Source organism: Acaromyces ingoldii (genome assembly GCF_003144295.1).
Source record: "Acaromyces ingoldii strain MCA 4198 unplaced genomic scaffold FA10scaffold_5, whole genome shotgun sequence".
NCBI classification, from domain to species: Eukaryota; Fungi; Basidiomycota; class Exobasidiomycetes; order Exobasidiales; family Cryptobasidiaceae; genus Acaromyces; species Acaromyces ingoldii.
The window spans coordinates 864,243-886,442 of NW_020290251.1; the positions used below are offsets into that span (position 1 = coordinate 864,243).

General features: G+C 58.7%; 9 protein-coding genes across 9 annotated transcripts; 6 read left to right on the top strand and 3 right to left on the bottom strand.

The window, feature by feature from the left end:
* Nucleotides 1-277: 277 nt before the first annotated feature.
* Nucleotides 278-2,221, top strand: FA10DRAFT_261756 (hypothetical protein; the record flags this gene model as incomplete). Its single annotated transcript, XM_025520084.1, has 5 exons — nt 278-446; nt 585-1,378; nt 1,437-1,643; nt 1,697-1,851; nt 1,915-2,221. The coding sequence occupies 5 exons, from the start codon at nt 278-280 to the stop codon at nt 2,219-2,221; spliced, it is 1,632 nt and encodes a 543-aa protein (XP_025375565.1).
* Nucleotides 2,222-2,402: 181 nt separating this feature from the next.
* FA10DRAFT_303339 (hypothetical protein) lies at nt 2,403-3,148 on the bottom strand. The gene is made up of 4 exons (XM_025525233.1): nt 3,078-3,148; nt 2,952-3,002; nt 2,781-2,886; nt 2,403-2,706 (listed from the first exon to the last, which is right to left on the bottom strand). Exons 1-4 carry the CDS (start codon nt 3,084-3,086, stop codon nt 2,684-2,686), a joined length of 189 nt encoding a protein of 62 aa, XP_025375566.1. The 5' UTR covers nt 3,087-3,148; the 3' UTR covers nt 2,403-2,683.
* Nucleotides 3,149-3,416: 268 nt separating this feature from the next.
* On the top strand, nt 3,417-5,336 carry FA10DRAFT_254515 (hypothetical protein). Its single transcript, XM_025519732.1, has 5 exons — nt 3,417-3,791; nt 3,859-4,012; nt 4,082-4,413; nt 4,485-4,819; nt 4,883-5,336. The coding sequence occupies exons 1-5, from the start codon at nt 3,474-3,476 to the stop codon at nt 5,211-5,213; spliced, it is 1,470 nt and encodes a 489-aa protein (XP_025375567.1). The 5' UTR covers nt 3,417-3,473; the 3' UTR covers nt 5,214-5,336.
* A 126-nt stretch (nt 5,337-5,462) lies between these two features.
* On the bottom strand, nt 5,463-6,150 carry FA10DRAFT_232322 (putative GOT1-membrane protein required for ER to Golgi transport; the record flags this gene model as incomplete). The annotated part of the gene is made up of 4 exons (XM_025518902.1): nt 5,463-5,504; nt 5,584-5,665; nt 5,785-6,055; nt 6,129-6,150. The coding sequence occupies 4 exons, from the start codon at nt 6,148-6,150 to the stop codon at nt 5,463-5,465; spliced, it is 417 nt and encodes a 138-aa protein (XP_025375568.1).
* Nucleotides 6,151-6,836: 686 nt separating this feature from the next.
* FA10DRAFT_268567 (acetyl-CoA synthetase-like protein) lies at nt 6,837-9,315 on the top strand. Its single transcript, XM_025522384.1, has 3 exons — nt 6,837-8,430; nt 8,493-8,825; nt 8,915-9,315. The coding sequence occupies exons 1-3, from the start codon at nt 7,015-7,017 to the stop codon at nt 9,074-9,076; spliced, it is 1,911 nt and encodes a 636-aa protein (XP_025375569.1). The 5' UTR covers nt 6,837-7,014; the 3' UTR covers nt 9,077-9,315.
* A 105-nt stretch (nt 9,316-9,420) lies between these two features.
* FA10DRAFT_268568 (RecF/RecN/SMC protein) lies at nt 9,421-14,480 on the top strand. The gene is made up of 20 exons (XM_025522385.1): nt 9,421-9,826; nt 9,862-12,124; nt 12,155-12,197; nt 12,231-12,504; nt 12,541-12,564; nt 12,604-12,663; nt 12,703-12,720; nt 12,757-12,804; nt 12,838-12,851; nt 12,888-12,981; nt 13,015-13,203; nt 13,234-13,310; nt 13,350-13,421; nt 13,455-13,473; nt 13,504-13,528; nt 13,559-13,833; nt 13,864-13,878; nt 13,909-13,923; nt 13,957-14,170; nt 14,201-14,480. Exons 1-20 carry the CDS (start codon nt 9,707-9,709, stop codon nt 14,356-14,358), a joined length of 4,017 nt encoding a protein of 1,338 aa, XP_025375570.1. The 5' UTR covers nt 9,421-9,706; the 3' UTR covers nt 14,359-14,480.
* A 139-nt stretch (nt 14,481-14,619) lies between these two features.
* FA10DRAFT_268569 (putative aldehyde reductase i) lies at nt 14,620-16,104 on the top strand. Its single transcript, XM_025522386.1, has 2 exons — nt 14,620-15,417; nt 15,515-16,104. The coding sequence occupies exons 1-2, from the start codon at nt 14,859-14,861 to the stop codon at nt 15,931-15,933; spliced, it is 978 nt and encodes a 325-aa protein (XP_025375571.1). The 5' UTR covers nt 14,620-14,858; the 3' UTR covers nt 15,934-16,104.
* Nucleotides 16,105-16,310: 206 nt separating this feature from the next.
* On the top strand, nt 16,311-20,079 carry FA10DRAFT_280916 (hypothetical protein). The gene is made up of 2 exons (XM_025523652.1): nt 16,311-17,493; nt 17,556-20,079. Exons 1-2 carry the CDS (start codon nt 16,390-16,392, stop codon nt 19,839-19,841), a joined length of 3,390 nt encoding a protein of 1,129 aa, XP_025375572.1. The 5' UTR covers nt 16,311-16,389; the 3' UTR covers nt 19,842-20,079.
* Nucleotides 20,080-20,379: 300 nt separating this feature from the next.
* Nucleotides 20,380-21,455, bottom strand: FA10DRAFT_303346 (hypothetical protein; the record flags this gene model as incomplete). Its single annotated transcript, XM_025525234.1, has 4 exons — nt 20,380-20,547; nt 20,615-20,725; nt 20,796-21,078; nt 21,157-21,455. The coding sequence occupies 4 exons, from the start codon at nt 21,453-21,455 to the stop codon at nt 20,407-20,409; spliced, it is 834 nt and encodes a 277-aa protein (XP_025375573.1). The 3' UTR covers nt 20,380-20,406.
* Nucleotides 21,456-22,200: the final 745 nt, after the last annotated feature.

Below are 22,200 nucleotides of genomic sequence, written 5' to 3' on the forward strand. Positions count from 1 at the left end.
CCACTCATTGCTCGGCCGTCCCCACTCAGCGCAGGTCTTTGGCACGGGATATTGGATCGACGAGGCAGCGAGCATGTCCTGGCGAAGCAACGCCCAACGCACGGGCGAGAATGCCGCGCCCCTGGGGGGCACAAAACGACAATGGGGAGGAGGAAGCGGCGGAAGCGGTACAGAGGGCCCCCACAGCAGCGCACACGGCAATGGTGGTGGTGGCAGCTATGGAGGAGGCTATGGTGGCGGGGGTGGGGGAGGATACGGAGGGGGTCCACCTCCTGGAATGGGGGGCCGCGGGGGCTATGGAGGAGGTAGTGGAGGTTTCAGCGGTCCTCCTCCTGGCCGGAGCGGCGGCGGCGGCGGTTACGGTGGTTACAATGGGTCATCAGGGTCTGGCCAGGGGGGACGCTCTTCAGACGACGGCATGGACATTATCTCGCGAGCTGTCAAACGTGAGAGAGAGGAAAGCGAAGCAGAAAGACGGGCAGAGGAAGCTAGCGCTGCGAGTGCTGCCCAGGATGGATCTGGTCAGTGGAGTGGCTTTCTCAAATGGATGTTTAAGATGGGGCTGACATGCGCTCCTGTTGCAGCTCCGCGAAAACGCAGGTCTCGATGGGGAGATGCGTCAGAAAAGGTCGACCTTGGCGTGGCGACAGCCATCGGTGCGAATGTGCCGCAATCGCAGCTCGACCGGTATGCGATCAGTGTGCGCATTGAGGAGATTGCCCGAAAGCTTCGGACTGGCGACTTTATTCCCCCAGAGCGAGAGCGAAGCCCGTCGCCGCCGCCAACGTATGACGCTCAAGGACGAAGAACGAACACGCGGGAGGTCCGTTATCGTAACAAGCTCAACGAAGAACGATTGCAGCTCGTCGAGAAGCAGCTCAAGCTGGACCCAAACTACAGACCGCCGGCGGAATTTTACCACTTGAAGCGCAACATGAAACCCACGGAAAAAGTCTACCTTCCCATCAAGGAGTTTCCCGAGATCAACTTCTTTGGACTCTTGGTTGGACCCAGAGGCAACAGCTTGAAAAAGATGGAGCGAGAAAGCGGAGCCAAGATCAGTATTCGAGGAAAGGGAAGTGTGAAGGAGGGCAAAGGACGGGCTGGCGGCGACGAGGACGAAGAGGAGATGCATTGCGTCGTTGCGGCAGACGACGAGGCAAAGGTGAAAAAGTGCGTCAAGCTCATCAACCTCGTCATCGAAACGGCAGCATCAACGCCCGAGGCGCAAAACGACCACAAGCGGAACCAGCTGCGAGAGCTGGCGGCACTCAACGGAACATTGCGTGACGACGAGAACCAGATTTGCCAGAATTGTGGACAAAAGGGACATCGCAAGTTTGAATGCCCAGAGGAGCGCAACTGGACGGCGCACATTGTCTGCCACCGATGCGGTCAGCAGGGTCACCTTGCTCGCGACTGCACCCAGGCACCAGGAATGGCCGGTCCTCGTCCAGGCCCTTCTGGCACTCCGGGGGCCGGGACTGGAAACGGCCAATTTGACTCGGAGTACGCCAACCTCATGGCTGAGCTTGGCGAGGGTGGTGCGGCCGGTGGAGGAGCCCCGGGTGCAGCTGGTGCTGGTGCAGCTGCAGGCCCAGGAGGGCCGGCGGCAGGTCCCGGAGGCCCTGGAGGCCCCGGAGGTATGCACGGTCCCGGGCCAATGGACAGACCAATCGGACCCGACGGCAAAAAGATTCCGCCGTGGAAGGACCCGTCGATGTGGAATCAGCAGGGCTTGGGGCCGAGGGGTCCTCGGATGGGCGGCCCGCAGGGTCCGCCGGGCCAGCAGGGGTGGCCTCAGCAGGGGGGCTACCAGCAACAGCAGCCGGGCTTCGGAGCTGCACAAGGGTGAGCTTGACTCGACTGCTTCTAGGAGGTTTACATGCGCGCTGACCAGACTGGCCTTTGCAGCTACGGTGGTCAACAAGGTGCTGGACAATGGGGCCAAGACGCGCAGCAGTACGGTGCTGCAGGCTACGACCAACAGCAGCAACAACCAGACTATCGGCAGGCTTGGGAAGAGTACTACAAGCAGCAAGGTTACGAACCGGCCGCTGCTGCCGCTGCCGCCCTCGCTGCTGCCTCGGGCCAAGCCGACGCGTCACAGCAGCCGCAAGCACAAGCGCAGGGCGGTCAGGACTACAGCAAGGAGTGGGAGGAGTACTACCGGCAGCAGGCCGCTGCAGCTCAGCAGAATGGTGGTGCGACGGGCGCATAGGCGATTTGGTCTTCTTACCACTTTCTCTTCCTCCGCCTATGCTTTGTTAATGACTCACTGAAGAAAAACCAAGGAAATTCTACTTTCTTTTTTCTTTAGGCTTAAATCCGAGGTCTTGATGGTGCTCGAGGGGAGCGAACCACTTTGATGTCATGCACAGGCCTTTGCAAGATTGGGAGGGGGGAAATAGATGATTTACGGAGGAGAGTAAGGGAGAAAGGGGAGAGAGGGATTACGACATAGGGGGAAGACATAGAGGGGATTCAGATAACGAGACTGGGAGAGAGAATCACTTGGACGATGCATGATGATGAAGGTGAAGAGGAGCCAATCTGCTCGACTGAAAGGGGTATCGATCGAAGTCCTCGTAGGGGCTCGATCCATTCAGACACGAGGGAAGGGCCATTTCTACACCTTCACATCATCGCAGGGCTGTCGCTCTGCTTGACCTGAAGAGTGCACTTAGGTGTCCTTGACGGGGACGTCTGCGCGAGAAAAAGGTTGTGAGAAACATTTTCAACACGGAAATTGTTGCTTGCACGGGCGGAAATAGACTCACCCTTGCCAGAAATTTTCTTGAAGGCGGTCCTGACGCCGTCCGAGATCTTCTCGACGACATTGCGGCTCTGGCCGTGGCCGGTCTTCTTGAGGGCGGCGTCAACTCCCTGATAGTAAGAGAAACGAGGTGTGAGCAGATGGGTTTATAGAGCAGCATGAAAGAAAAACTCACCTTGTCGAGAGCGTCCTCGGGGGCGCCAGCAGCGTTCTGAGCAGGGGGTTGCTGCAACAGAAGATAAGGGCAAGTGGATTGATGAGTCGACGACATCCAACCAGAATCAAGTCACGGGAAACTCACTTCGGCCATTGTGTTGGATGATAGTTCAGATGGGTTGAGTAGATGGAAGGATGAGTGGATGGATGTGGTAGTGGTGGGAAAGAGAGAGAAGTTCGTCCGACGACAGTCATAGAATGATAAGGACTACACTGCGCACGTTTGATTGAACATCAGACAGGCCAAGTTCACCATTTTGTGCAGCGGACGGGCAGGAGGCCACTGGAGAGAAATAAATGACGCAAATTGCAATTTTTTTCGGGGAGAAGATGCACATCGGGTGGAGCGCGCGCGCGATTTAGCACTAGCGCAAAGGCTCACGTGAAAATCCTTAACAGGGATGGGAGCCGCCATCTCCGCCCTAATCCAAAAGAGCTCCAACTCAAAGCCAGAGCTCTGGAAGCACCCATCCCAGCGAGCATGACGCCCGGCGTTCAAGGGCGGAGCATCGCTCCTGGCGGCGGTGGAGGGCGCGCGAGCATGGCTTCCTCGATCGCCAATCTGTGCAACACCATCATTGGCACAGGCATGCTCGCCACCCCCGGCGCCTTTCGATACACCGGCCTCCTCCCCGGCCTCCTGCTCATCCTCTTGTGTGGCTTTACCGCTGCAGCTGGTCTCACCATGCTCGTCCTGTGCGCAGACACACTTGGCGGGAGAAAGAACAGCTTCTATAGCCTGGCAATGAAGACGCTGCCAAGGGGTGCGCGCTGGTTTGATGTCGCCATTGCTGTCAAGGTGAGCCTGCTTCGCCTGTGTGCCCCTATTGTCCATGACTTGACGCCTGACACTCGCTTGGGAATAGTGCTTTGGCGTTTCAATCTCGTACCTCATCATCTGTGGGCAGCTTATGCCTCAGGTCGTACTGTCCTTTGCAAAAGCGCTCGACAGTCATGAGCGTCTGCCAGACTTTATCCTCTACCGCGACTTCTGGATCTTCTGCTTCATGGTGGTCCTTGGTGAGTTCTCTGCCGCCGTGGCCCACGCATGCCGAACAGACACTGACCCTCTGCGGTACGTCCGATCAGCCCCTCTCTGCTTCCTCCGGCGCCTTGACTCACTCCGACACACGTCCTACTTGAGCCTCATGGCCGTCATCTACCTCGTCCTCATCGTCCTCGTCTACACGGTTCCCCACAACCGCGAGAAGCTTCCTCCGCCGGGTCCGATCTACATCATCAATCTCGACGGCCACCACTTTGTATCAATCTTTCCTATCTTCGTCTTCGCATTCACATGCGCGCAGAACATGCTCCCCGTCCACAACGAGATGGGGTCTGAGAGCGAGGGCGAGGAGCACCTTGCGAGGACGAGGCGTGCGCTGTCCACAAGCATCTCCCTCGCGGCTTCTATCTATATGGTGAGAGGCTCTTTCCCCATATATCATCTTTGAAGTTGGAGTATCTAACAGACTCCCTCGTTGTGATGCAGCTTGTCGGAGGGTTAGGCTACCTCTCATTTGGAGCCAACGTGGGCGACAACATCATCACCAGATATCCATCCAACAGCCTCTTTGTCTGCTTTGGCCGCCTGGCGATTGTCATTCTCACCTTCTGCAGCTATCCGCTCCAGGTGCACCCGTGTAGAGCTGCCCTCGACAAAGTCTTTGCTCCCACGAGGCGCCAGGAGCCAACGGCGGAGGAGACGGCGCCAATCTACCAGGGCGACCACGACAGAGAGGAAGAAGGCGACGAAGACGAGGACGGGATCGGGCAGTCTGCCACCGGTCGGGCGCCCAAAGAGCCGGAAATGTCTCTGCAGAGATTGTGAGCACTTCAGACCATCGATTGCGTGCGAGACTCCGAATGCTGACCCCCCTCGCAAATCAGATGCATCCTCACTTGCCTCATCCTGATGTCGACATTTATCATCAGCCTCATCGTCGACGACCTCGGCATCATCCTGGGCTTTGTTGGCAGCGTGGGCTCCACAACCATCTCCTTTATCCTGCCTGGCATTCTCTTTGCCACGCTGCACAAGGAGGGTCCCCGGTCCAAGTACAGGCACTGGGCGTTGCTCCTCGCCGCCTATGGCTTCATCGTCATGGTTCTCTCCCTCGCCGCCAACATTGTCAAGGTCTCGACAACCAAGCCCCCGGCCAAGACACCACCGCAAGTCCTGGCCAATCGATTCGATGGACGGACGCTTTCCTTCTTCTGATCAAGACGATACCGATGGCTGCCCTGTCCCTCTTTCATACACTACCCCAACACAGTTGTATTTTTACCTGTTTGTCTCTCTCATCCCGGGATGAACGCGCAATCCTCAATTCTTTTTGCGACGTCCTTTCTTCCTATGTTTCCCCCCGTGGTCCAGGCCAGAGATGGGATGGGTAGCGCGGTGATGTACAGGAGAGAAGAAATGGTCTCAGCAGCGGAGGATCCGAGGTTGCAAACGTCTTCTATACAATCAGACTGCTGATTGTCTCGCACCAGCCAGCTTGTCGAGGGCCTGCGAGAGAGAACGAACAAACCGGTCAAGGATAATAGTCAGCAACATATCGTTTTGGCGGTGAGCTACGTTTACGCACCCCTCGGATGTATGGCAAGCTGAGCACGTCTCCAATGACGGGCAGCTGCCGGAGGAAGTTGAGAATGACTGGGAAGAAGTCGCTGTGGTGGGAAAAGTTTTGTGTCAGTCATTTGATCATTGAGAGGTCAGAGAGAGAGACAGAGAAAAGAAGAGGGGGGGCCGGCGCAAGAGAGAGGGGTTGGTCGGACGAGCAACGCACCCAAAGAGATTGAGGAAGCCGACGGCCTCGACGACGATGCCGATGAGCTTCCACTTCATAAAGACGAGGAGCATGCCGGCAAAGAAGCAGAGGGTGCCGCGGATCTTTTGCTTGCGCGCGAAAAAGTAAAACGTCTTTTGCGGGCCGATGAGCAGGGTGATGCCCGAGACAAAGAGGACATTTCCGAGCGCGAGCAGGGCGCCATCAAAGAAGAGAATGACGCCGAGGAAGAGGAAGAGGACGCCAAACGAGACGAGGGCCGCGCCGATCTCTGACAGGGGCCACAGACGTCAGCAAGAACAGATCAGACCAGAAGCAGATGGCGGCAGAAAGGGGCGACGTACTCTGTTGATCGGTGAGCCACATTGTGTGCTTGGTGAGACGCCCCCGAGGGAGACCTTGTGCGAGTTGTGTGCGCTTGACCGGTTATGGCGGTCTAGCGATGCTGCTTCAGTCCTCGACGGCCAGCTGAGCGATCTTCCCGTACGTCGCCAAAAAGCAGAAGAACGCGCGGTTAGTGGGTCGCGTTGGCCAGGTCTCGACTTGCACGTGGAGGTCTGCTATAGATAGACATGATCACCACCGACGGCTTGTACCATCAACTTGCAGGCATCTCATCTGGCGTGCATTGACACAGGCTATACACGTGGTTGCTTTCGGACATCTTCGGACAACGCCGAAAGGGCAAGGGAAAGCTGCATCTTGTTCGGAGGGACAATGAACGATGCTTCCTTCCCCCGGTCAGCAGGCTGAGTGCCACGTCGCATGCCACCGGAGGATCAGCCGCTCCTTTCTTGAGTCAAGGACCTGAGTTGACCTTCAAGAGGACAAAAGAGCATGCAAGGCACCGTCGCTAAGCTAAGTGCTCACTTGACTAAACTTGTGTATGTTTTGCAAGCCGACCATTGCCCTCGACAAATACAATAGTCAACCACAATTGACGGTGGCCGTGCCCGGCCCACGGATAAAATAAGAGACCGACGGTGGCTGGCCCCCACACCAAGGGTAAAAAAAAAAAAGCCTGCTTCTAAGGTTGGGGCCTTCACTACTCTACTCTACTCTAACTGCCGGTGCAGACAGAACCCGCATCATCCTCTATATATCCTTCCCCTTTTGTTCCTTCCGTCTGCCGGACCCCTCCGTCCTCTTCTCCTTGCGAAGCCACCTCTCTTCCCTCTCTCTCCTTTCCCCCCTCCTCATACGCCTCCACTAGTGACCTCGGTGGTGAAGATGGCAGCCCAACGATTCAGAGAACTCTTTGGGCCGGCCGAGGCGGTGCCGCTCGACAAGCTCGTGCCCATCGACAAGGTGCGCAAGGCCATCGCCGCCCCCGGCTCAGTGCAGGAGATGGAGACAAAGCTCGTCAACGGCAAGATGCAGCGCGTCTACAAGAACCTGCCCGCCTCGACGCGCGACCTCTTTGTCATGGCGGCACGGGCCTTTGCCCACCGTCCCTATGTTGTCTACGACCTCAAGGAGCGTTTTACCTACCAGGAGATTTTCGACCAGAGCCTCACCGTGGCACACTGGCTCAAGCATCAGTTTGGCGTGCGCAAGGGCGACCGCGTGGGCATTGCGGCGCGAAACTACCCCGAGTTCATTGCGACCTACTGGGGTATCCACCTGCTTGGCGCGGTGGCTGCGCCCATCAACTCATTTGCAGAGGGCGACACACTGGCATTCTGCGTCCGCGACGTCAGCTGCCGCGTCGTCGTCGTCGATGCGGAGCGGCTGGCCAGGCTGCAGGACTTTATTCCGTCGCTCTTTGCCTACGAGGTGGACGATGCGTTCAACAAGGGCACGGCCCGGCCGCTCGAGGCCATCGTCGTCATGCCCAGGGATGGTGCCAAGCGTGTGGCAGACAAGGACAAGCACTGGCTTAACAAAGGCGACGAGCGCAGCGTCTACGATTTCGAGCAGCTCCAGCGGGCACACCGGGAGGCGGCTCTGAAGCAGGGCGTGCCCAAGGTCCAGATCAGCCCCGAGGACAATGCGACGATTCTCTTTACCAGCGGCACCACGGGCATGCCAAAGGGTGTCTTGAGCACGCAGCGCCAGTCGCTCTCCTCGCTCTTCTTGGCGGGTTTCAGCTTCGCATTCACATTTGCACGCAGGGGCAAGACGCCACCGGGCCCCGCCGAGGACAAGGACCAGAGCAGCCAGCTGCTCATGGTGCCCCTCATGCACACCACGGGCATTCACAGCGGCTTGACGTCGACGACGGCGGCGGGCAACCGGATCAACATCCTCTCGGCGTACTCGGTTGACGCCGTGGGCAAATGCATCGAGTCCGAGCGAGTCTCGACGATCCTCGGCATTGGCTTCATGCTCCGTGAGATTATCAACTCAAAATACGACGTCTCCTCCCTGGCCGTCTTCTCCCACGGAGGCAGTTCGTCGGCAAAGGAGCTGCCCGCCGAGATGGCGGCGAGGAACTCCGACTCCGTCATGGGCTCCGGCTACGGCCTGACCGAGGTCAACGGCGTTGCCGCTGGCATTGCCGGCGACGACTACTTCCACCGGCCCACAAGCTGCGGCCAGCCACCCGTTGCCGTCGACCTCATGGTGGTGGATCCCGACAACTTCGTGGAGGTGCCCCGGGGCGAGGTCGGTGAGCTTTGGATCAAGTCGCCCGGCACTGCAAAGGTTCGTTTGGCCTCCCTTTTGTTCCTTTCGTTTGTGTGAAGACAACTGACGCACGCATACAGTGCTACTGGAACCGGCCACAAGCGACAGCAGAGGCCTTCCTTCCCGATGGGTGGTTCCGATCCGGTGACCTGGCCAAGATCGACGAAGAGGGCTTCGTCTACATCGTCGACCGAGCCAAGGACATCATCGTGCGAGGCGGAGAGAACATTTCGTGTGCCCAGGTCGAAAATGCCGTCTATCGGCACCCCGACGTTCTCGACTGCGCCGTCGTCTCGATTCCCGACAAGAGGCTGGGCGAGCGCGTGGCGGCCGTGTGCGTGCCGAGAGACCCTTCAAAGGAGCTTCCGAGCGAGAAGTCCATCATCGAGGCCGCCAAGAAGGCTCTTCCCAAGGTCAGTCTCTCTCTCTCTCTCTCTTCTCTTTGCTCATTCGCCCTTTTGACCAAAGAAACTGAATTTGCTTGTTGCCCTTCGGTCTCCAGTATGCTGTGCCAGAGTACGTCTGGGTGAGGAAGGAGCCCCTGGAGCGGAACCCAAGCGGCAAAGTCTTGAAGCCCATCGTGAGACAAGCTGTCCGACAGAGGGCCCAAGAGCAGGGCTGGACCCCACCTGACCCGTCCAAGGGCCGACCCTCGAAGATGTGATAGAGTCAGTGGTAGTAGTAGTGGTAGATTTGCAGGTGCTCATTGCCGCTCTTTGCCTTGCCGGGCTGTTGCTGGTAGTCACGCTATTTGTTGCTTGGATCTTCTCCTGTAGAGATGCTTGCTCCCCCACCCTGCATGACATGACATTGCTCTGTCTCTCTATCCTAACCGTGCTAGCCGCGCCTTTTACAACACCAGTACGTTGCTTTTTGGGGAAACGCAATGCAAAAGCGCGAAATAAAAACAAATCACGTGGTGTAAACACGCCCTGGGCTCCCCCGGCCGCGCCTGCTGCTTTGGCAATTTTGACGCGCGCGCGAGAGAGGTTGCGTTGGGCGAGAGAGCAACACCAAATCTCTCTCTTTTTTGGGCGAGGGTGGCCACGACGACGACGACCATCACTCGACTTGCACCGAAGTGAGACTCCGCGACACGACATAATTCGTACAAAGAGGATGCCGGCGAGAGCGAGTACGAGCACGGCGCGGGCCGGCGGTAGAGGTTCAAGGGTGAGCGCATCGCCGAGCGAAGAGAAGCGGGCCGCGCAGAGGAGAAAGAGTGTCGTCGAGAGCGACGGGAGCGATGAGGAAAGCGACGAGGAAGCGGAGGAGGAGGACGTAGAGGAGAACGATGACGAGGAAGAAGAAGAGGATGATATCGAAGATGAGGAAGAGGACGAAGACGAGGAAGAGTACGAGGAAGAGGATGAAAAAGAGGCCAAGGCAACAAAGGTGCCGAGACGTTCTGGGAGTGTGCCGGTCAAAAAACAGGCTCGTGCTTCACAGTCAACATCACATCATGAGAAAGACAATCAGGAAGAGGATGAGCAAGAGGAGCAAGAAGGACAAGAGGAAGACGAGATTGAGAGCACAGTCATCCTCAGGGATGGGCCTGCATCTGGCAACCAAGATGATGACCAGGAGCGCCCTACGACGCCGAGACAAGATGCAGCCGGACATCAAGTGGATGCCTCCATCAACGAGACTACACCACAAGCCGCCAGATTTCAAAAACAGTCACAAGCTACCCCTGCCAATGTTCCCAGCACGCCAAGCATGCTTGGCCGTCCGTCGATGGCGCCTGTCACGCCTGCGCCGCCAAAGACTCGGCTGGTGATCCACAAGATGGTGCTGCGCAATTTCAAGTCGTACGCTGGCGAGCAGGTCATTGGCCCCTTCCACAAGTCATTCTCTGCCGTCGTCGGGCCCAACGGAAGCGGCAAGTCCAACGTCATCGACGCCATGCTATTCGTCTTTGGTTGGCGAGCCAATAAGATGCGACAGGGCAAGCTCAGCGAGCTCATCCACCACAGCTCGGGCCAGGAGAACATCTCGCAGTGCTCCGTCGAGGTCTGGTTCCGAGAGATTGTCGACCTGCCCGGACCCGACGACTTCAAGGTCGTCCCGGGCAGCAAGCTCATCGTCGCACGTACTGCCTTCAAGAACAACTCATCGGTATACACGCTCAACGGCAAGAAATCAAATTATACAGAGGTCACCACACTGCTCCGTGGCAGAGGAATCGACCTGGACCACAAGCGTTTCCTCATCTTGCAGGGCGAGGTCGAGAGCATCGCTCAGATGCCGCCCAAGGCCAAGAACGAGCACGAGGAAGGACTGCTCGAGTACCTCGAAGACATCATCGGCACCAATGAATTCAAGGCGCCCATCGAGGAGGCCTCCAAGCTCGTCGACGAGGCCAATGACGAGCGCGGCCAGAAGCTCACCAGGCTCAAAGTTGTGCAAAAGGAAAAGGACAGCCTCGAGTCGAAGAAGCGCGAGGCAGAGGCCTTCCTCCGTGATCAGAACGAGCTGGCGCAAAGGCAGTCGGCCCTGTGGCAGGTCTACATGCTCGAATGCAAGGACCAGATGTCGATCTCGTCCAAGGCCATGGAGAAGCTCAAGAAGCGCATCCAGGAGGAGACGGAGAAGAACTCGGGCGCAAAGGCCGAGATTGAGTCGCTGGAAGCCGAGTATGCCGAGATGGCAAAGGACTTTGAGAACATCAAGAAGGAGACGGACAAGGTCTTCAAGGAGCTCGCCCGATTCGAAAAGGAGGACGTGCAGCTGCAGGAAAAGAGCAAGCATCTTGAGACAAAGAAGAAGAAGCTGACCAAGTCGATGGCTGAGGAGAAGTCGGCAACTTTCTCCGCCAAGACGACGCTGGAGAACTCGTCGGGCGAGATCGAAATGCTGCAGGCAGACTTGACCAAGCTTGAGTCATCTTTGGAGAGGGAGGAATCAGAGCTCGACGTCATTCGAGACAGTCTCAAGGACAAGACCAAGGGCTTCAGCCAGGCCATTGAAGAGAAGCAGCGTGAGCTTCAGCCTTGGGCCGCCAAGAGGAGCGAGAAGCAGAACGCAAAGGAGGTCGCGCTCGAGGAAAGGAAGCTGCTCGAAGAGAGGACTGGCCAGGTGGAGAGGGACCTCGAGGAGGCCAAAAAAGGCTTGGCCGACCTTGTAGAGGGCAATCGGGACAAACGCGAAGCTCTCGAAGGACTCAAGCGGCAGCGGGTCGAGGCAGACGAAAAGGCAAAGGGCTACGTCGAGGAGATTGCAGGCATGGAGGCCGAAGAGACAAAGCTCCGAATCAAGGCCCAGGCGGCGAGGTCAAAGGCCGAAGAAGCCAAGGCATCGGTGCAGAGCAACCGCTCTCGAGGTGACGTTCTCAATAGTCTCAAGCGCCAAGCCGACTTGGGCATGATCCGTGGCTTCCACGGGAGACTGGGAAGCCTGGGCGTGATCGATGACAAGTACGATGTCGCCATCAGCACAGCCTGCCCCGGCCTCGATAATATTGTCGTTGATGGTGTTGCGACAGGCCAGGCCTGCATCGAGCACCTGCGCAAGAACAACCTCGGTCGCGCCAATTTCATCCTCCTCGACAGCCTCAAGATCAACGCCGAAGCAACCAAGAGGCCTAGGGACATCCCTGACGATGTCCCTCGCCTCATCGACCTTGTCAAGCCAAAGGAGCCACGTTTCGCGGCAGCCTTCTACCACCAGCTGCGCGACACGCTCGTCGCCCGGGATCTTGCGCATGCAAACCGTATAGCTTATGGAGCAAAGCGGTGGCGAGTAGTCACGCTTGACGGCCAGCTGATCGACAAGAGCGGTACGATGTCTGGTGGTGGCACGCGTATCGCCAAAGGAAGCATGAGCTCCAAGTTCGCCGGCGAGGAGTTCACGCTGGAGCAGATTGCCAAGTTCGTCAAGGAGCATGAGCTGGCGGAGGACGCGCTGAGGAACCATGTCAAGTACACCAACGATATGCGATCGCTGATGGAAGACGCTCGCAACAAGGCGCCGCAGATCGACATGGCCATCGACAAGGTCGTCATGGATCTCGACATGGGCGTAAAGCTCGTCGAGGAAGCAAAGAGGCGCATGGATGAGGTCCGAAGCCAGAGTCAGCCCGATGCCGGCGACGTCGAGAGGATTGCTGAGCTGAACAAAGCCCTTGAGTCGCTCGACAGCGAGCTCGAAAAGGTCACAGCCAAGACGTCCACCATCGAGGCTGGCATCGAGGCGCTCCAGGAGAAAATTCTCGAGGCGGGCGGTGTGGGTCTTAGGACGCAGAAGAGCAAGGTCGATGGAATCAAGGAGCGCATCGAGCTCTCGGCAGAGCGCATCACCAAGGCCGAGGTGGCCAAAGCCAAAGCGGAAAAGGACCTGGGCAAGCTGTCCAAGAGCACAAAGTCGAACCAAGCCACGCTCGAAAAGCTCGAGGTCGAGCTGCAGGAGCTTGCCGAGGAGGCAAAGACCAAGACGGAAGCGTCTGCCACTGTGCGTGCGAAGGTGGATGAGGCCAGGGAGGTCATGGAGACGAGGCAGGAGAGCAAGGACGAGATCAAGGCGCAGCTCGACGAAAAGTCCCAGGTGATCAATGCGTTCAGGTCGCTCGAGGTCGAGATCAAGCAGAAGCTCGAGGATCACGAGCGGTCTTTTGCCGAGAATGAGAAGCGGTTGCAGCACTGGCAGGAGAAGTGGGCCAAGCTCGAGCTGCACCAAATCGACTCCGACGCTGATGAGGCCGATGACGAAGGCGAGGCCGGCGAGAAGAAGAAGCAGGAGCAGGAGCAAGGCGGAGCCGATGCTGATGGCGAAGGTGAAGATGGAGACGAGACAGTGCAGGAGGCCGGCATCACGAGCAAGAAGGAAGCCAAGGCAAAGAAGGAGGCAGAGGAGGAAATTGACGATGATGAGGACGGTGACACTTCGATTGAGCTCCAAGAGTTCTCCGAGGACGAGCTGCGGGCGATTGACAAGGAGAGCGTCAAGGCCGAGATTGTCGTGTTTGAGGAGAAGGTGCAGATGGGCATCGGCAATCTGTCGATCCTGCAAGAGTACCGCAAGCGAGAGCAAGAGCTCCTCTCGAGGATGCACGACCTCGAAATGGTGACGAAGCAGCGCGACATGGCCAAGCAGCGACACGACGATCTGCGCAAGCAGCGTCTGGAGAGCTTCATGGCCGGATTCGCAGTCATCTCGGCAAAGCTCAAGGAAATGTACCAGACCATCACCCTGGGTGGTAATGCCGAGTTGGAGCTCGTCGACAGCCTCGACCCCTTCTCCGAAGGCATCCTCTTCAGTGTCATGCCTCCTAAGAAGAGCTGGAAGAACATCTCGAATCTGTCAGGAGGCGAAAAGACACTGAGCAGCCTCGCCCTGGTCTTTGCTCTCCACGCCTTCAAGCCCACACCTCTGTATGCGATGGACGAGCTGGATGCCGCCCTCGACTTCCGGAACGTGTCAATCGTGGCCAACTTGATCAAGGAGCGGACAAAGGGTGCACAATTTATTGTCATCTCGCTGCGCAACAACATGTTTGAGCTTGCCTCGCGGCTGGTTGGCATCTACAAGACCAACGGCCAGACAAAGAGCCTTGCCGTGCACAACTCGGATCTGCATGCGCCCCCGCCCGCGCTGCCGCCTCCGCCCTCAACGATCCAACGCTCGCAGACAATGATGATGCCCACCCCGCTGTCGTCTCGGCCGAGCAGCAGCGTGCTCCCTCCGCCGCCTACGCCCTCTGCCCGATTTGGCCTCACCACGCCGATCCCCGCCACGCCACGGCCCAAGATGAAGGGCCTGGGTATCCCTGCATCGACACTGAGGCAGACAGCACCGGGCATGACGCCCGCTGCGTCGCAGATGCGTCTCGACATGCTCACTTCGACGGCAAAGAAGCGCGATAAGTCTCTGGCTGCTGCTTCGTCGCGCCTCTCCACTGCCACGACGACGCCACTCGCCACGGCCCGGCAGCCCTCGGCGTTTCACTGACACTACCTCGTCCTCCAGCCCCACTCTGTACCATAGTAGAAGTAGCAGTAGTAGTAGTAGTCGTAGCAGCAGCAGTAACAGATAAGCTCTTTTGACAATTGCTTGTGCCTGCCTGTGCAAGGTGCTTTGCCCCCCTTCGGACATCGGACTCCCCTCCAGGCTTGCCGTGGAGCATCTGGTGATTGCCGAGGGGCGCGATTGAAATTGTTGAATAATCCACCCCCGCGCCAACAATAACAATTTTTACAATCCCACTGAGCCGATTATTCTGACCTTGGTCCTGGCCGTGTATTCCTCGTCTGACAGTCAGAAGATTGCCGAAAGGGGCTGCCATTCGGGAGCACCGGCTCCCCCTCCGATGGGCGTCATCGCCGCGTGGGGGGGGGATTGGACCACATAGAGAGGAGAGTTCGAAAGCCCACCTCTCCTTTCTTCTTCCTACCACCAACACCACAAGAACAACAGCAACAGCAAGGGCCAGAATTTGTACTGTAGCAAAGATGTCTCTTCCTACCCACTTTACACTTAGCAACGGCCAAAAGATTCCCAGCGTCGGCCTGGGCACCTGGCAGTCGCCGCCTGGGCAGGTGCGCGATGCCGTCTGCTCGGCCCTCCAGGCCGGCTACCGCCACATCGACTGCGCCTGGGCCTACCAGAACCAGGGCGAGGTGGGCGAGGGCATCAAGCTGAGCGGCGTGCCCCGGGCCGAGATTTTCATCACGAGCAAGCTCTTTGAGCTGCACCACAACCAGGTCCGGCTCAGCGTCGAGGACACGCTCAAGGACCTCGGCCTCGACTACCTCGACCTCTTTCTCATGCACTGGCCCCTCGCCCTGGTCCCCGACATCCCCGCCGACGGCTCGCTGGCACGCAAGGGCAAGCTGGACGCCGCTGGAAAGCAGATTGTCGACCGCGAGACGTCCGATGACCCCCTGCCGGCATGGCGCGAGATGGAGAAGCTCGTCGACGAGGGCCTCGTCAAGAGCATCGGCGTGAGCAACTTCAACATCCGCAGGACCCGCGAGCTGCTCAAGCACGCCCGCATCAAGCCCGTGGCCGGTGAGTTTCCTCCCCCACTCTCCTTGTTGGCAAGAGCCACTGGCCCATTTGATTGATGAGACTGACTGCTCGACGCGGCTTCTTGCCATTGCCACAGACCAAGTCGAGCTCTCGTTTGGCAACCCGCAGCCGGAGCTGCTGGCCTGGCTCAAGAAGAACGACATTCTGCCGCAGGCCTACAGCCCGCTGGGCTCGACGGGCGCCTCGCACGCCTCGCTCGAGGCCATTGACACGCTCGCCAAGAAGCACGGCGTCCAGGGCGCCAACATCCTCATCAGCTGGCAGGTCGGACGGGGCGCGAACCCGCTGCCCAAGAGTGTCACGCCTGCGCGCATCGCCAACAACCTCAAGCTCGTCGCCCTGTCCAAGGCCGAGATCGACGAGCTCGAGGCGGCGGCGAGCAAGGCTGAGCACAAGCGCGTCTGCGACCAGAGCGACGACTTTGATGCGCGCTGGGACATCTTTGAGGAGAGCCACCCCACCAACTGCGACAAGGTGCAGGCCACCAAGGACTGAGGATGCAGTCTGCCAAAATAGCCGCAAGCAAGCGCCCCCCCTGTAGAATGAGATGCAATGCGAAAACAAGTGGCCTACATCATGGGTGCGACATAGCTACTGGCATCAGGGCGAGGCAGATCTCTTCTGAACTAGAGGATGATGGCAGTCGGCCACGCCCCTATCAAAGAGAGAAATAGCTGGCCTTCCCCCCTATGGACGAAGAAGAACAGACGGTTGGTTTCCTCCCCCACCATGAGCACGGGCGCCAATTTCCTCCAAAAACTTTAAGCTTGTCTCCACGTGGATCTAGCGACCTTTTTGGTGTGCATGACTGGGAAAGAGCAGGGACCTTTTTCTTTCTTTTTTTTTTGCCTTTTTTACTTCTGCACGTTACACTAAGACCGTCAACCCCGCTTGACCGTGGCTGACTTGGCTTGAGTCAGAGGCGAAGCTAGCTGCCCGTTGGCCCAGACCATGGCGCCTCCCGACGCTGCTGGTGGGGGAACCGCTAGTGGCGGCACCGCAGGCGCGTCGAGAGCCGCGACGCCGACGACGACGACAACGTCGTCGTCGGCACCAACAAAGATTGCACCCCAGCCACGGCCGGTCTCGTCGCGCCCGCCGCCTCAGGCCATTGCCCCTTCCACGATGGACCCTTCATCCGCGTCTTCTACTGTGCCTGCCCGGACGGCCTCTTCGAACGGCAGTGCCTCACCCCAGGCGATTCAACGCAGCCATTCGTCCTCGCAGCACCAGCACCAGCACCAGCATCCGTCGTCGGCACACCACGGTGCTCCCTCGTCGTCTTCGTCGTCATCTTCATCCTCAGCAGCAGCGGCAGCGGCAGCGGCGGCCGCCCTCAACAATCCACGCGCAAAAAAGACGCTGGCCGACGCACTGGCCACATCGCAGGGCGTGACGCCGCCACGCAAGCGAAAACGGGTGCACTACAGCTGCGCCGAGTGCCACCGGCGCAAGCACCGGTGCGACCGCAACATTCCTTGCCAGCCGTGCCTCGACCGCGGCCTGGGAGACCAGTGCCGGCCGTTCCAGGATGGCGACGAGTTTGGCGACGAGCGCGACCGACTCAAGCGGCTCGAGGATCTCGTCGAGGGTCTGGCACGCGCGCATGCAACCTTGGCTGACCGGTTTGCCGCTGCGATGAAGGGAGCCGGCGGTAGTGGTAGTCTTGCCACGAGGGCTGCTCTCGGCGGCAGCAACGGCGCAGTGGTGGGGGCGACTTCGCCCACATCGAGCGGGACCAGCGCCAATGGGGCCAGTGCTGCAGCTGCCAATGCCGTCAAGGACGAAGCGATGCAGTTATCAGACTCGGAGGGCGATGCAAAGGCGAAGCGGGCCAGGATAAGGCGCAACGAGCGCATCGATATTGAGCGAGACGAGCTCAGGGCACAGGGCAGTTTGCAGGACGAAGTCGGCCAGGCCGGCCTCTATGGCGGGTCGAGCGAGGACGTCGAGAACCTCAACAACCCGCTCGAGGGTGGCCTTACGCGGGAAGGCGACAGCTTCTATGGCGCCCTCGCCCTGCCGTCCGTCAGCCGCGGCGTCATCGAGACAAAGGTGGGTTCAGAGTGATGGGAGGAGGAGTATGATGAAGAACGACGCTGACCTTTTAATGAAAGATTCACGGCGAGAGACTGGAACTGAGCACAAACGTACCACTGCGCTCGGCAAGTGCCAAGGTCCACCGGCTCATCCAAGAGGGAGGTGCGCCGTCAAACGTCATCGACGAGCTGATGAACTGCCTCCCGCCGAGGGAAGAGTCCGACGCCATGCTCGAGTGGTACTTTCGCGACATCAACGAGACCCGTCTTCCCCTTCACGAGCGCACCTTCCGGGCCAGCTACGAGGAGATCATGAACTGGCGCTGGGGCGACCTGCGCAGCGAAGAGGGCGACGACGGGGCCCGCCACATTCCCTTTCTCTCCTTTCTCTTTGTCATTCTCGCCATTGCCAAGCGATCCGAGCCAGAGGAGAGGTCGTCAGACGAGGAGGCCAGGAGGGGCGCCCTCTTCTTCCTCCACTGCGCCAGGCGATCCATGGCCATTGCCAATGCCGTCCGAGCCGACCACATCGACGTGCTCCTGGCTGCCCTGTACGGCGCCAGGCTACTCATCACGCTGCGACAGAGCGCAGAGAGCTGGAGCCTGCTCGGCGTCGCCATCCGAGCAGCGCAGGCCATCGGCCTCCATCGAGACGGCACCAAGCTTGGTCTTGACGCCGTGACGACGGAGAGGCGGCGGCGGTTGTGGGCGCTCATCTACTACCTCGATCGCACCACCAGCATGCTCCTTGGCCGACCACAGGGGATCGATGACAAGACGTCGGACACACTCCCACCCAGCGACGTCGACATTGACGTCCTTCCCCGACTGGCGCCCGCCCCCGTCCCGCCCCCCTTCCCACCGTTAGAGCCCGTCGATGCCAATGCGCCCCGGAAGCCGCCAGGCGTGTATGCCATGGTGGCCATGCGCCATGAGCTGGCCAAGCTCACTGGCCGCATCGTGGAGCACTTCCAGGACCTGTCGAAACCCAGAAATTACGCAGATGTCCACCAGCTCGATGCGGACCTCGAGCGCTTCTACCAAGCCCTGCCGCCGCCTTACCTCTGTCGCGCCCTGAGAGGCGACGAGGCCGATCGATCCTTTGACGAGATCTGTCCCTGGCTCCCCATCCATCGCTATCTCCTCAACGTCGAGTACCACTACGTGCGCATCACCCTGCATCGACCCTACCTACTGCGTTCGGATCGGTACCAGCTCAGCCGTGCCGCTGCATTCGCCAGCGCAAAGGCTGATCGACAGATCCGAGCCGAGTACAAGCGCGAGGTCCACTGGCCCAGCAACCGCGCCCGCAACTCGCACCTGGGCGGCGTGTACCGGCTGTTTAGCAGCACCCTCATCGCCGGCATTGAGCTGCTGCTGGACCCCAAGGGACCTAATGCGCCCGAGCTGCACGCCATGATCGACGAATTCCTCAACAGCTCGAGCAAGGTGTCGGACCCGAGTCAGTGCACAAAGAGGGAGCTGGCCATTATCAAGATCTTCAAAGCCAAGGCACTCGACCCCAGCTGGTGCGCCGCCACGGCCACGGGCGGACAACAGCAGCAGCAGCAGCAGCAGCAGCAGGGCGCGCTGGGCTCGCAGCAGAGACAGGCGGACAGGGGCAAGCCTGTGGGCGCAAAGGGGAGCCAGTCGCAGCAGCAGGCATCATCAGACCCGGCCAACAAGCGGCTTCTTCAGCAGCAGCAATCGACGCAGGATGCGCAGTCTCAGGGGCCGCAGCAGCAGCAGCAGCCGTCTCTGGCGGGGAGCGGTCCTCAGCCGTTGCAGGGCGACTTGGCGCAGCGCCTCCTCGACCAGCTCGGCGGGCTCGAGTCGATGCAGATTCTCAACCAGAACCAATCGCCCAGCTCTACCTCGTCGGGCTCCTCGTGGGACATGAGCGGCTTCTTTGGCACTGGAGGAAGCTTGGGAGGCCTCGGAGCTGCCAATGGCCTGCAGGCTGGCGACAGCGCTTTTCTCGCCGGCGGCAGCGGCGGTGGTGGCGGTGGCAGCAGCAGCAACGTTGCGGGCGCTCCCATGACGTCGATGCCGACAGTCTCGGGCGGTGTGGGGAGCCCGTCGCTGGCCATCAACGTGCCACAGAATCCGTCTGGCGGCGCAGGAGGTGCCGGGGGCTTTGACGGCTTCTTTAACCCGGCCACGACGCTCGCGTGGAACGCTGGCGACTCCGGCAAGACGGACCAGGCCCAGGGCAGCAATACGGCGACGGCAGAGGGCGCAGCGGGAGGCACGCCAGCGATGCTGGGCGTCGGCGACGTCGCCGAGCTCGAGGGCGTCGATTCGAGCTGGGCAGCAGGCTGGGGCACCCTCGTCGAGGCCATCGTCTCTGGCCAGGAACTGTAAAACTCCCTCCACCAAACACACGATTCGATTCGTCAAACTGTACTTTTAGTCAAGCGGCCCCCCTCTGCTCCTTTTCACTTCCTTTCCTCTCTCTCTTTGCCCCTCCCACGCCCTCTTACTCCACTTATCTTTGTCCTCCTCTGGATCTTGCTCGCTCTCTTGTATATGGTAGTGATGGAATGGGGCTCGTCTTTGCTCACACGTCAAGTCGTTAAGGAATCAGAGACGGGAAGTGCTGCGCTTTCAAGATAAGTTTATTCTTTTTCCCCTTTCTTGGGAGAGAGATAAAGGTGGTCAAAGCTAGTCTTGAGGTGGTGCCAGAGCCTGCGCTACAAAATAGCTAGTATAGTAAAGAGTGAGGTAGAGATCAGAGATGGGGGCAGGGAGAAGGAGGAGGAGAAAAAGAGCGGGGGAGTGTTCTCGTCGTCGCCGCCGTTACGGTTGCTGCCGACCCGCATGGCCAGCAGTGCGGATCGATAAAGAGAGTGGTGAGTGGAGAGCGCTGGGCGTGCTCAGAAAAAGTCGGAAGTTTCGAGCTCTGCCTCATCGGACCTGCGCTTCTTCTTCACAAAGTGCTCGTGTCCGGCTTGTGACCGTTCAAGACCGGCTCTGCAATTGCCATGAGATCGGCACGGTTGTAGACCACCTTGCCGATCTTCTCCATGTAGAATTCTCTTCCGTCGACGATCTGGAACCTTTCCATAGCCTGTCAACGGTTGCGATGTTCATCCTGTGAGACTTGTTCCTTTCTCTGAAGTGATACAAGCACTCACAGGGTCGAAGAACTCGTTGAGCCAGGTGATTTGACTAAAGTCAGTGACTTTTCTCGCCGGTCCACCGCCCTTTGGCTTTATGATTCGTGGATGGCTCCATTTCTTGGTGACCTGTCATGCAGTCTCGTCAGCAAGCAGATTCGACCGCACTGTCGCTTGAAAAAGGGGGGACGTCACTCACAATCACCATTGAAGCGCGAAGGACGAATAGTCCAGTTTGTTCTGGAAGGAGCTCGGGGAGCGTGCTGATTGAGCAGAGTGGCATCATCCTCTTGGCGAAACGTCCCACAAGGAATTTTGAGGGCGAAGGCTTGTTTGTGGACCAATGGCCAATGTGCTTCGGCAAGAAGTGGTCATTGCCGAAAGCCTTACAATTCTCGGTATAATCAAACTCATACTGTTGCCCGACGATAAATTTGCTGAGAAAGTACTTGTCCTTCCCTTTTGGAGTCATTTGAACGAGTCTGTGGCGGGAGAGGTGTTTGTCATTTGTTTCGGAACGCCTCGTCTTCTGGAGAGCCTCGCCAAGCTTAGTGACTCACTGGACCGGCCCTCGCATGTTTCTGAGCCAACCTACGGCCAGGTCCTTGGCGTCGTCGTAGAGAGGATCGGTCGTGGGCGTGGTCTTTTTCTTCCTTTTTTGTTCTGTCGTTGTTGCAGGATCGACCTCTTTCGCTCCAAACACCTCTCCAGAAGTAGGGAGATGATCGTGAGCTCCGTTGGGGTTGATGATTCTCTTGACAAAAGACGAGCGGTCGTGGCTGCCTTCTGTCACGACAAGGAAAGTCGTGAAGAAGATCAGAAAGGAAAGCGTGAGCAGTCGAGATGAGGGAATCTTCATGCTGGGGCAGCTGGGAGTGCGTTTGCCAAGGAGAGGGGAAGGAGTGAAAGAGGGTTAGCTTTGCGTCAGAAGCGTCCAGTCAGGTCGGAGGCATCTTCCTTAAATTCTTTTCAGCCCAAGCCGCAGATTGATTTTCCGAACATCAATCCTTGAGCAGCACAGGCAAAGCCTTGCTGAGGATATGGGTCGTCAATTCAGCGTGCATTCGGTGCAGGTTGAGAGGATCGGAGAGGAACAGGCGATGATTTCTTTCTCGAATGTTTTGAAAAGGAGCAGCGGAGCAAGCAGTTGAACCAAGACCAGTGAGGGGGGAATCCTAGACTGGAAGATTCTTGGCACGGGCTCGAGATCCAGCAGGGATCATGTCACGACCGGCCCCGCCCCGCTCCGTCCTACGGCATCTTTACGTCTGTACAGAGCCTTGACGTTGTCGGTGGGCGATCCAAGCTTGACGAGGCTGACGCCGTGCCGCTTGCCTCGTTCCTTTTCGGACATCTTTTCGACAGCCTGACTCTCAATGCCCGCGCACGCGTTTCTGAGACTGGTTTCCTTACCAAATCCGCTGGTGTCTGGGCGTACGCACAGACCCTGTCAGGTCCTTGAGTGCGAGCTCAGTTCGGTTTTGTGTGACCGGATCGTCGGAGAAGGGAGCAGAAGAACAAAGTCAGCTCTTCAGCCGAAGATAGATAAAAGAGGGTGGGTGCGGCCTCACCCCAAGAAGGCACACATGCAGAGCAATAGACAG

What these genes read in the sequence shown, in the direction of transcription:
- FA10DRAFT_303339 (XM_025525233.1), bottom strand. An exon ending in CCGAGGACGCTCTCGACAAG is followed by an intron (nt 2,887 to 2,951) that starts GTGAGTTTTTCT and finishes TCTTACTATCAG; the next exon opens with GGAGTTGACGCCGCCCTCAA. An exon ending in CAAGAAAATTTCTGGCAAGG is followed by an intron (nt 2,707 to 2,780) that starts GTGAGTCTATTT and finishes TTTCTCGCGCAG; the next exon opens with ACGTCCCCGTCAAGGACACC.
- FA10DRAFT_280916 (XM_025523652.1), top strand. Translation starts at nt 16,390, where the DNA reads ATGGCGCCTCCCGACGCTGCTGGTGGGGGAACCGCTAGTGGCGGCACC. An exon ending in GCGGCGTCATCGAGACAAAG is followed by an intron (nt 17,494 to 17,555) that starts GTGGGTTCAGAG and finishes TTTTAATGAAAG; the next exon opens with ATTCACGGCGAGAGACTGGA.
- FA10DRAFT_268567 (XM_025522384.1), top strand. Translation starts at nt 7,015, where the DNA reads ATGGCAGCCCAACGATTCAGAGAACTCTTTGGGCCGGCCGAGGCGGTG. An exon ending in AGTCGCCCGGCACTGCAAAG is followed by an intron (nt 8,431 to 8,492) that starts GTTCGTTTGGCC and finishes GCACGCATACAG; the next exon opens with TGCTACTGGAACCGGCCACA. An exon ending in CCAAGAAGGCTCTTCCCAAG is followed by an intron (nt 8,826 to 8,914) that starts GTCAGTCTCTCT and finishes TTCGGTCTCCAG; the next exon opens with TATGCTGTGCCAGAGTACGT.
- FA10DRAFT_254515 (XM_025519732.1), top strand. Translation starts at nt 3,474, where the DNA reads ATGACGCCCGGCGTTCAAGGGCGGAGCATCGCTCCTGGCGGCGGTGGA. An exon ending in ATGTCGCCATTGCTGTCAAG is followed by an intron (nt 3,792 to 3,858) that starts GTGAGCCTGCTT and finishes GCTTGGGAATAG; the next exon opens with TGCTTTGGCGTTTCAATCTC. An exon ending in CTGCTTCATGGTGGTCCTTG is followed by an intron (nt 4,013 to 4,081) that starts GTGAGTTCTCTG and finishes ACGTCCGATCAG; the next exon opens with CCCCTCTCTGCTTCCTCCGG.
- FA10DRAFT_268568 (XM_025522385.1), top strand. Translation starts at nt 9,707, where the DNA reads ATGACGAGGAAGAAGAAGAGGATGATATCGAAGATGAGGAAGAGGACG. An exon ending in GGTGCCGAGACGTTCTGGGA is followed by an intron (nt 9,827 to 9,861) that starts GTGTGCCGGTCA and finishes CGTGCTTCACAG; the next exon opens with TCAACATCACATCATGAGAA. An exon ending in ATCGACAAGAGCGGTACGAT is followed by an intron (nt 12,198 to 12,230) that starts GTCTGGTGGTGG and finishes CGCCAAAGGAAG; the next exon opens with CATGAGCTCCAAGTTCGCCG.
- FA10DRAFT_268569 (XM_025522386.1), top strand. Translation starts at nt 14,859, where the DNA reads ATGTCTCTTCCTACCCACTTTACACTTAGCAACGGCCAAAAGATTCCC. An exon ending in CCGCATCAAGCCCGTGGCCG is followed by an intron (nt 15,418 to 15,514) that starts GTGAGTTTCCTC and finishes CCATTGCCACAG; the next exon opens with ACCAAGTCGAGCTCTCGTTT.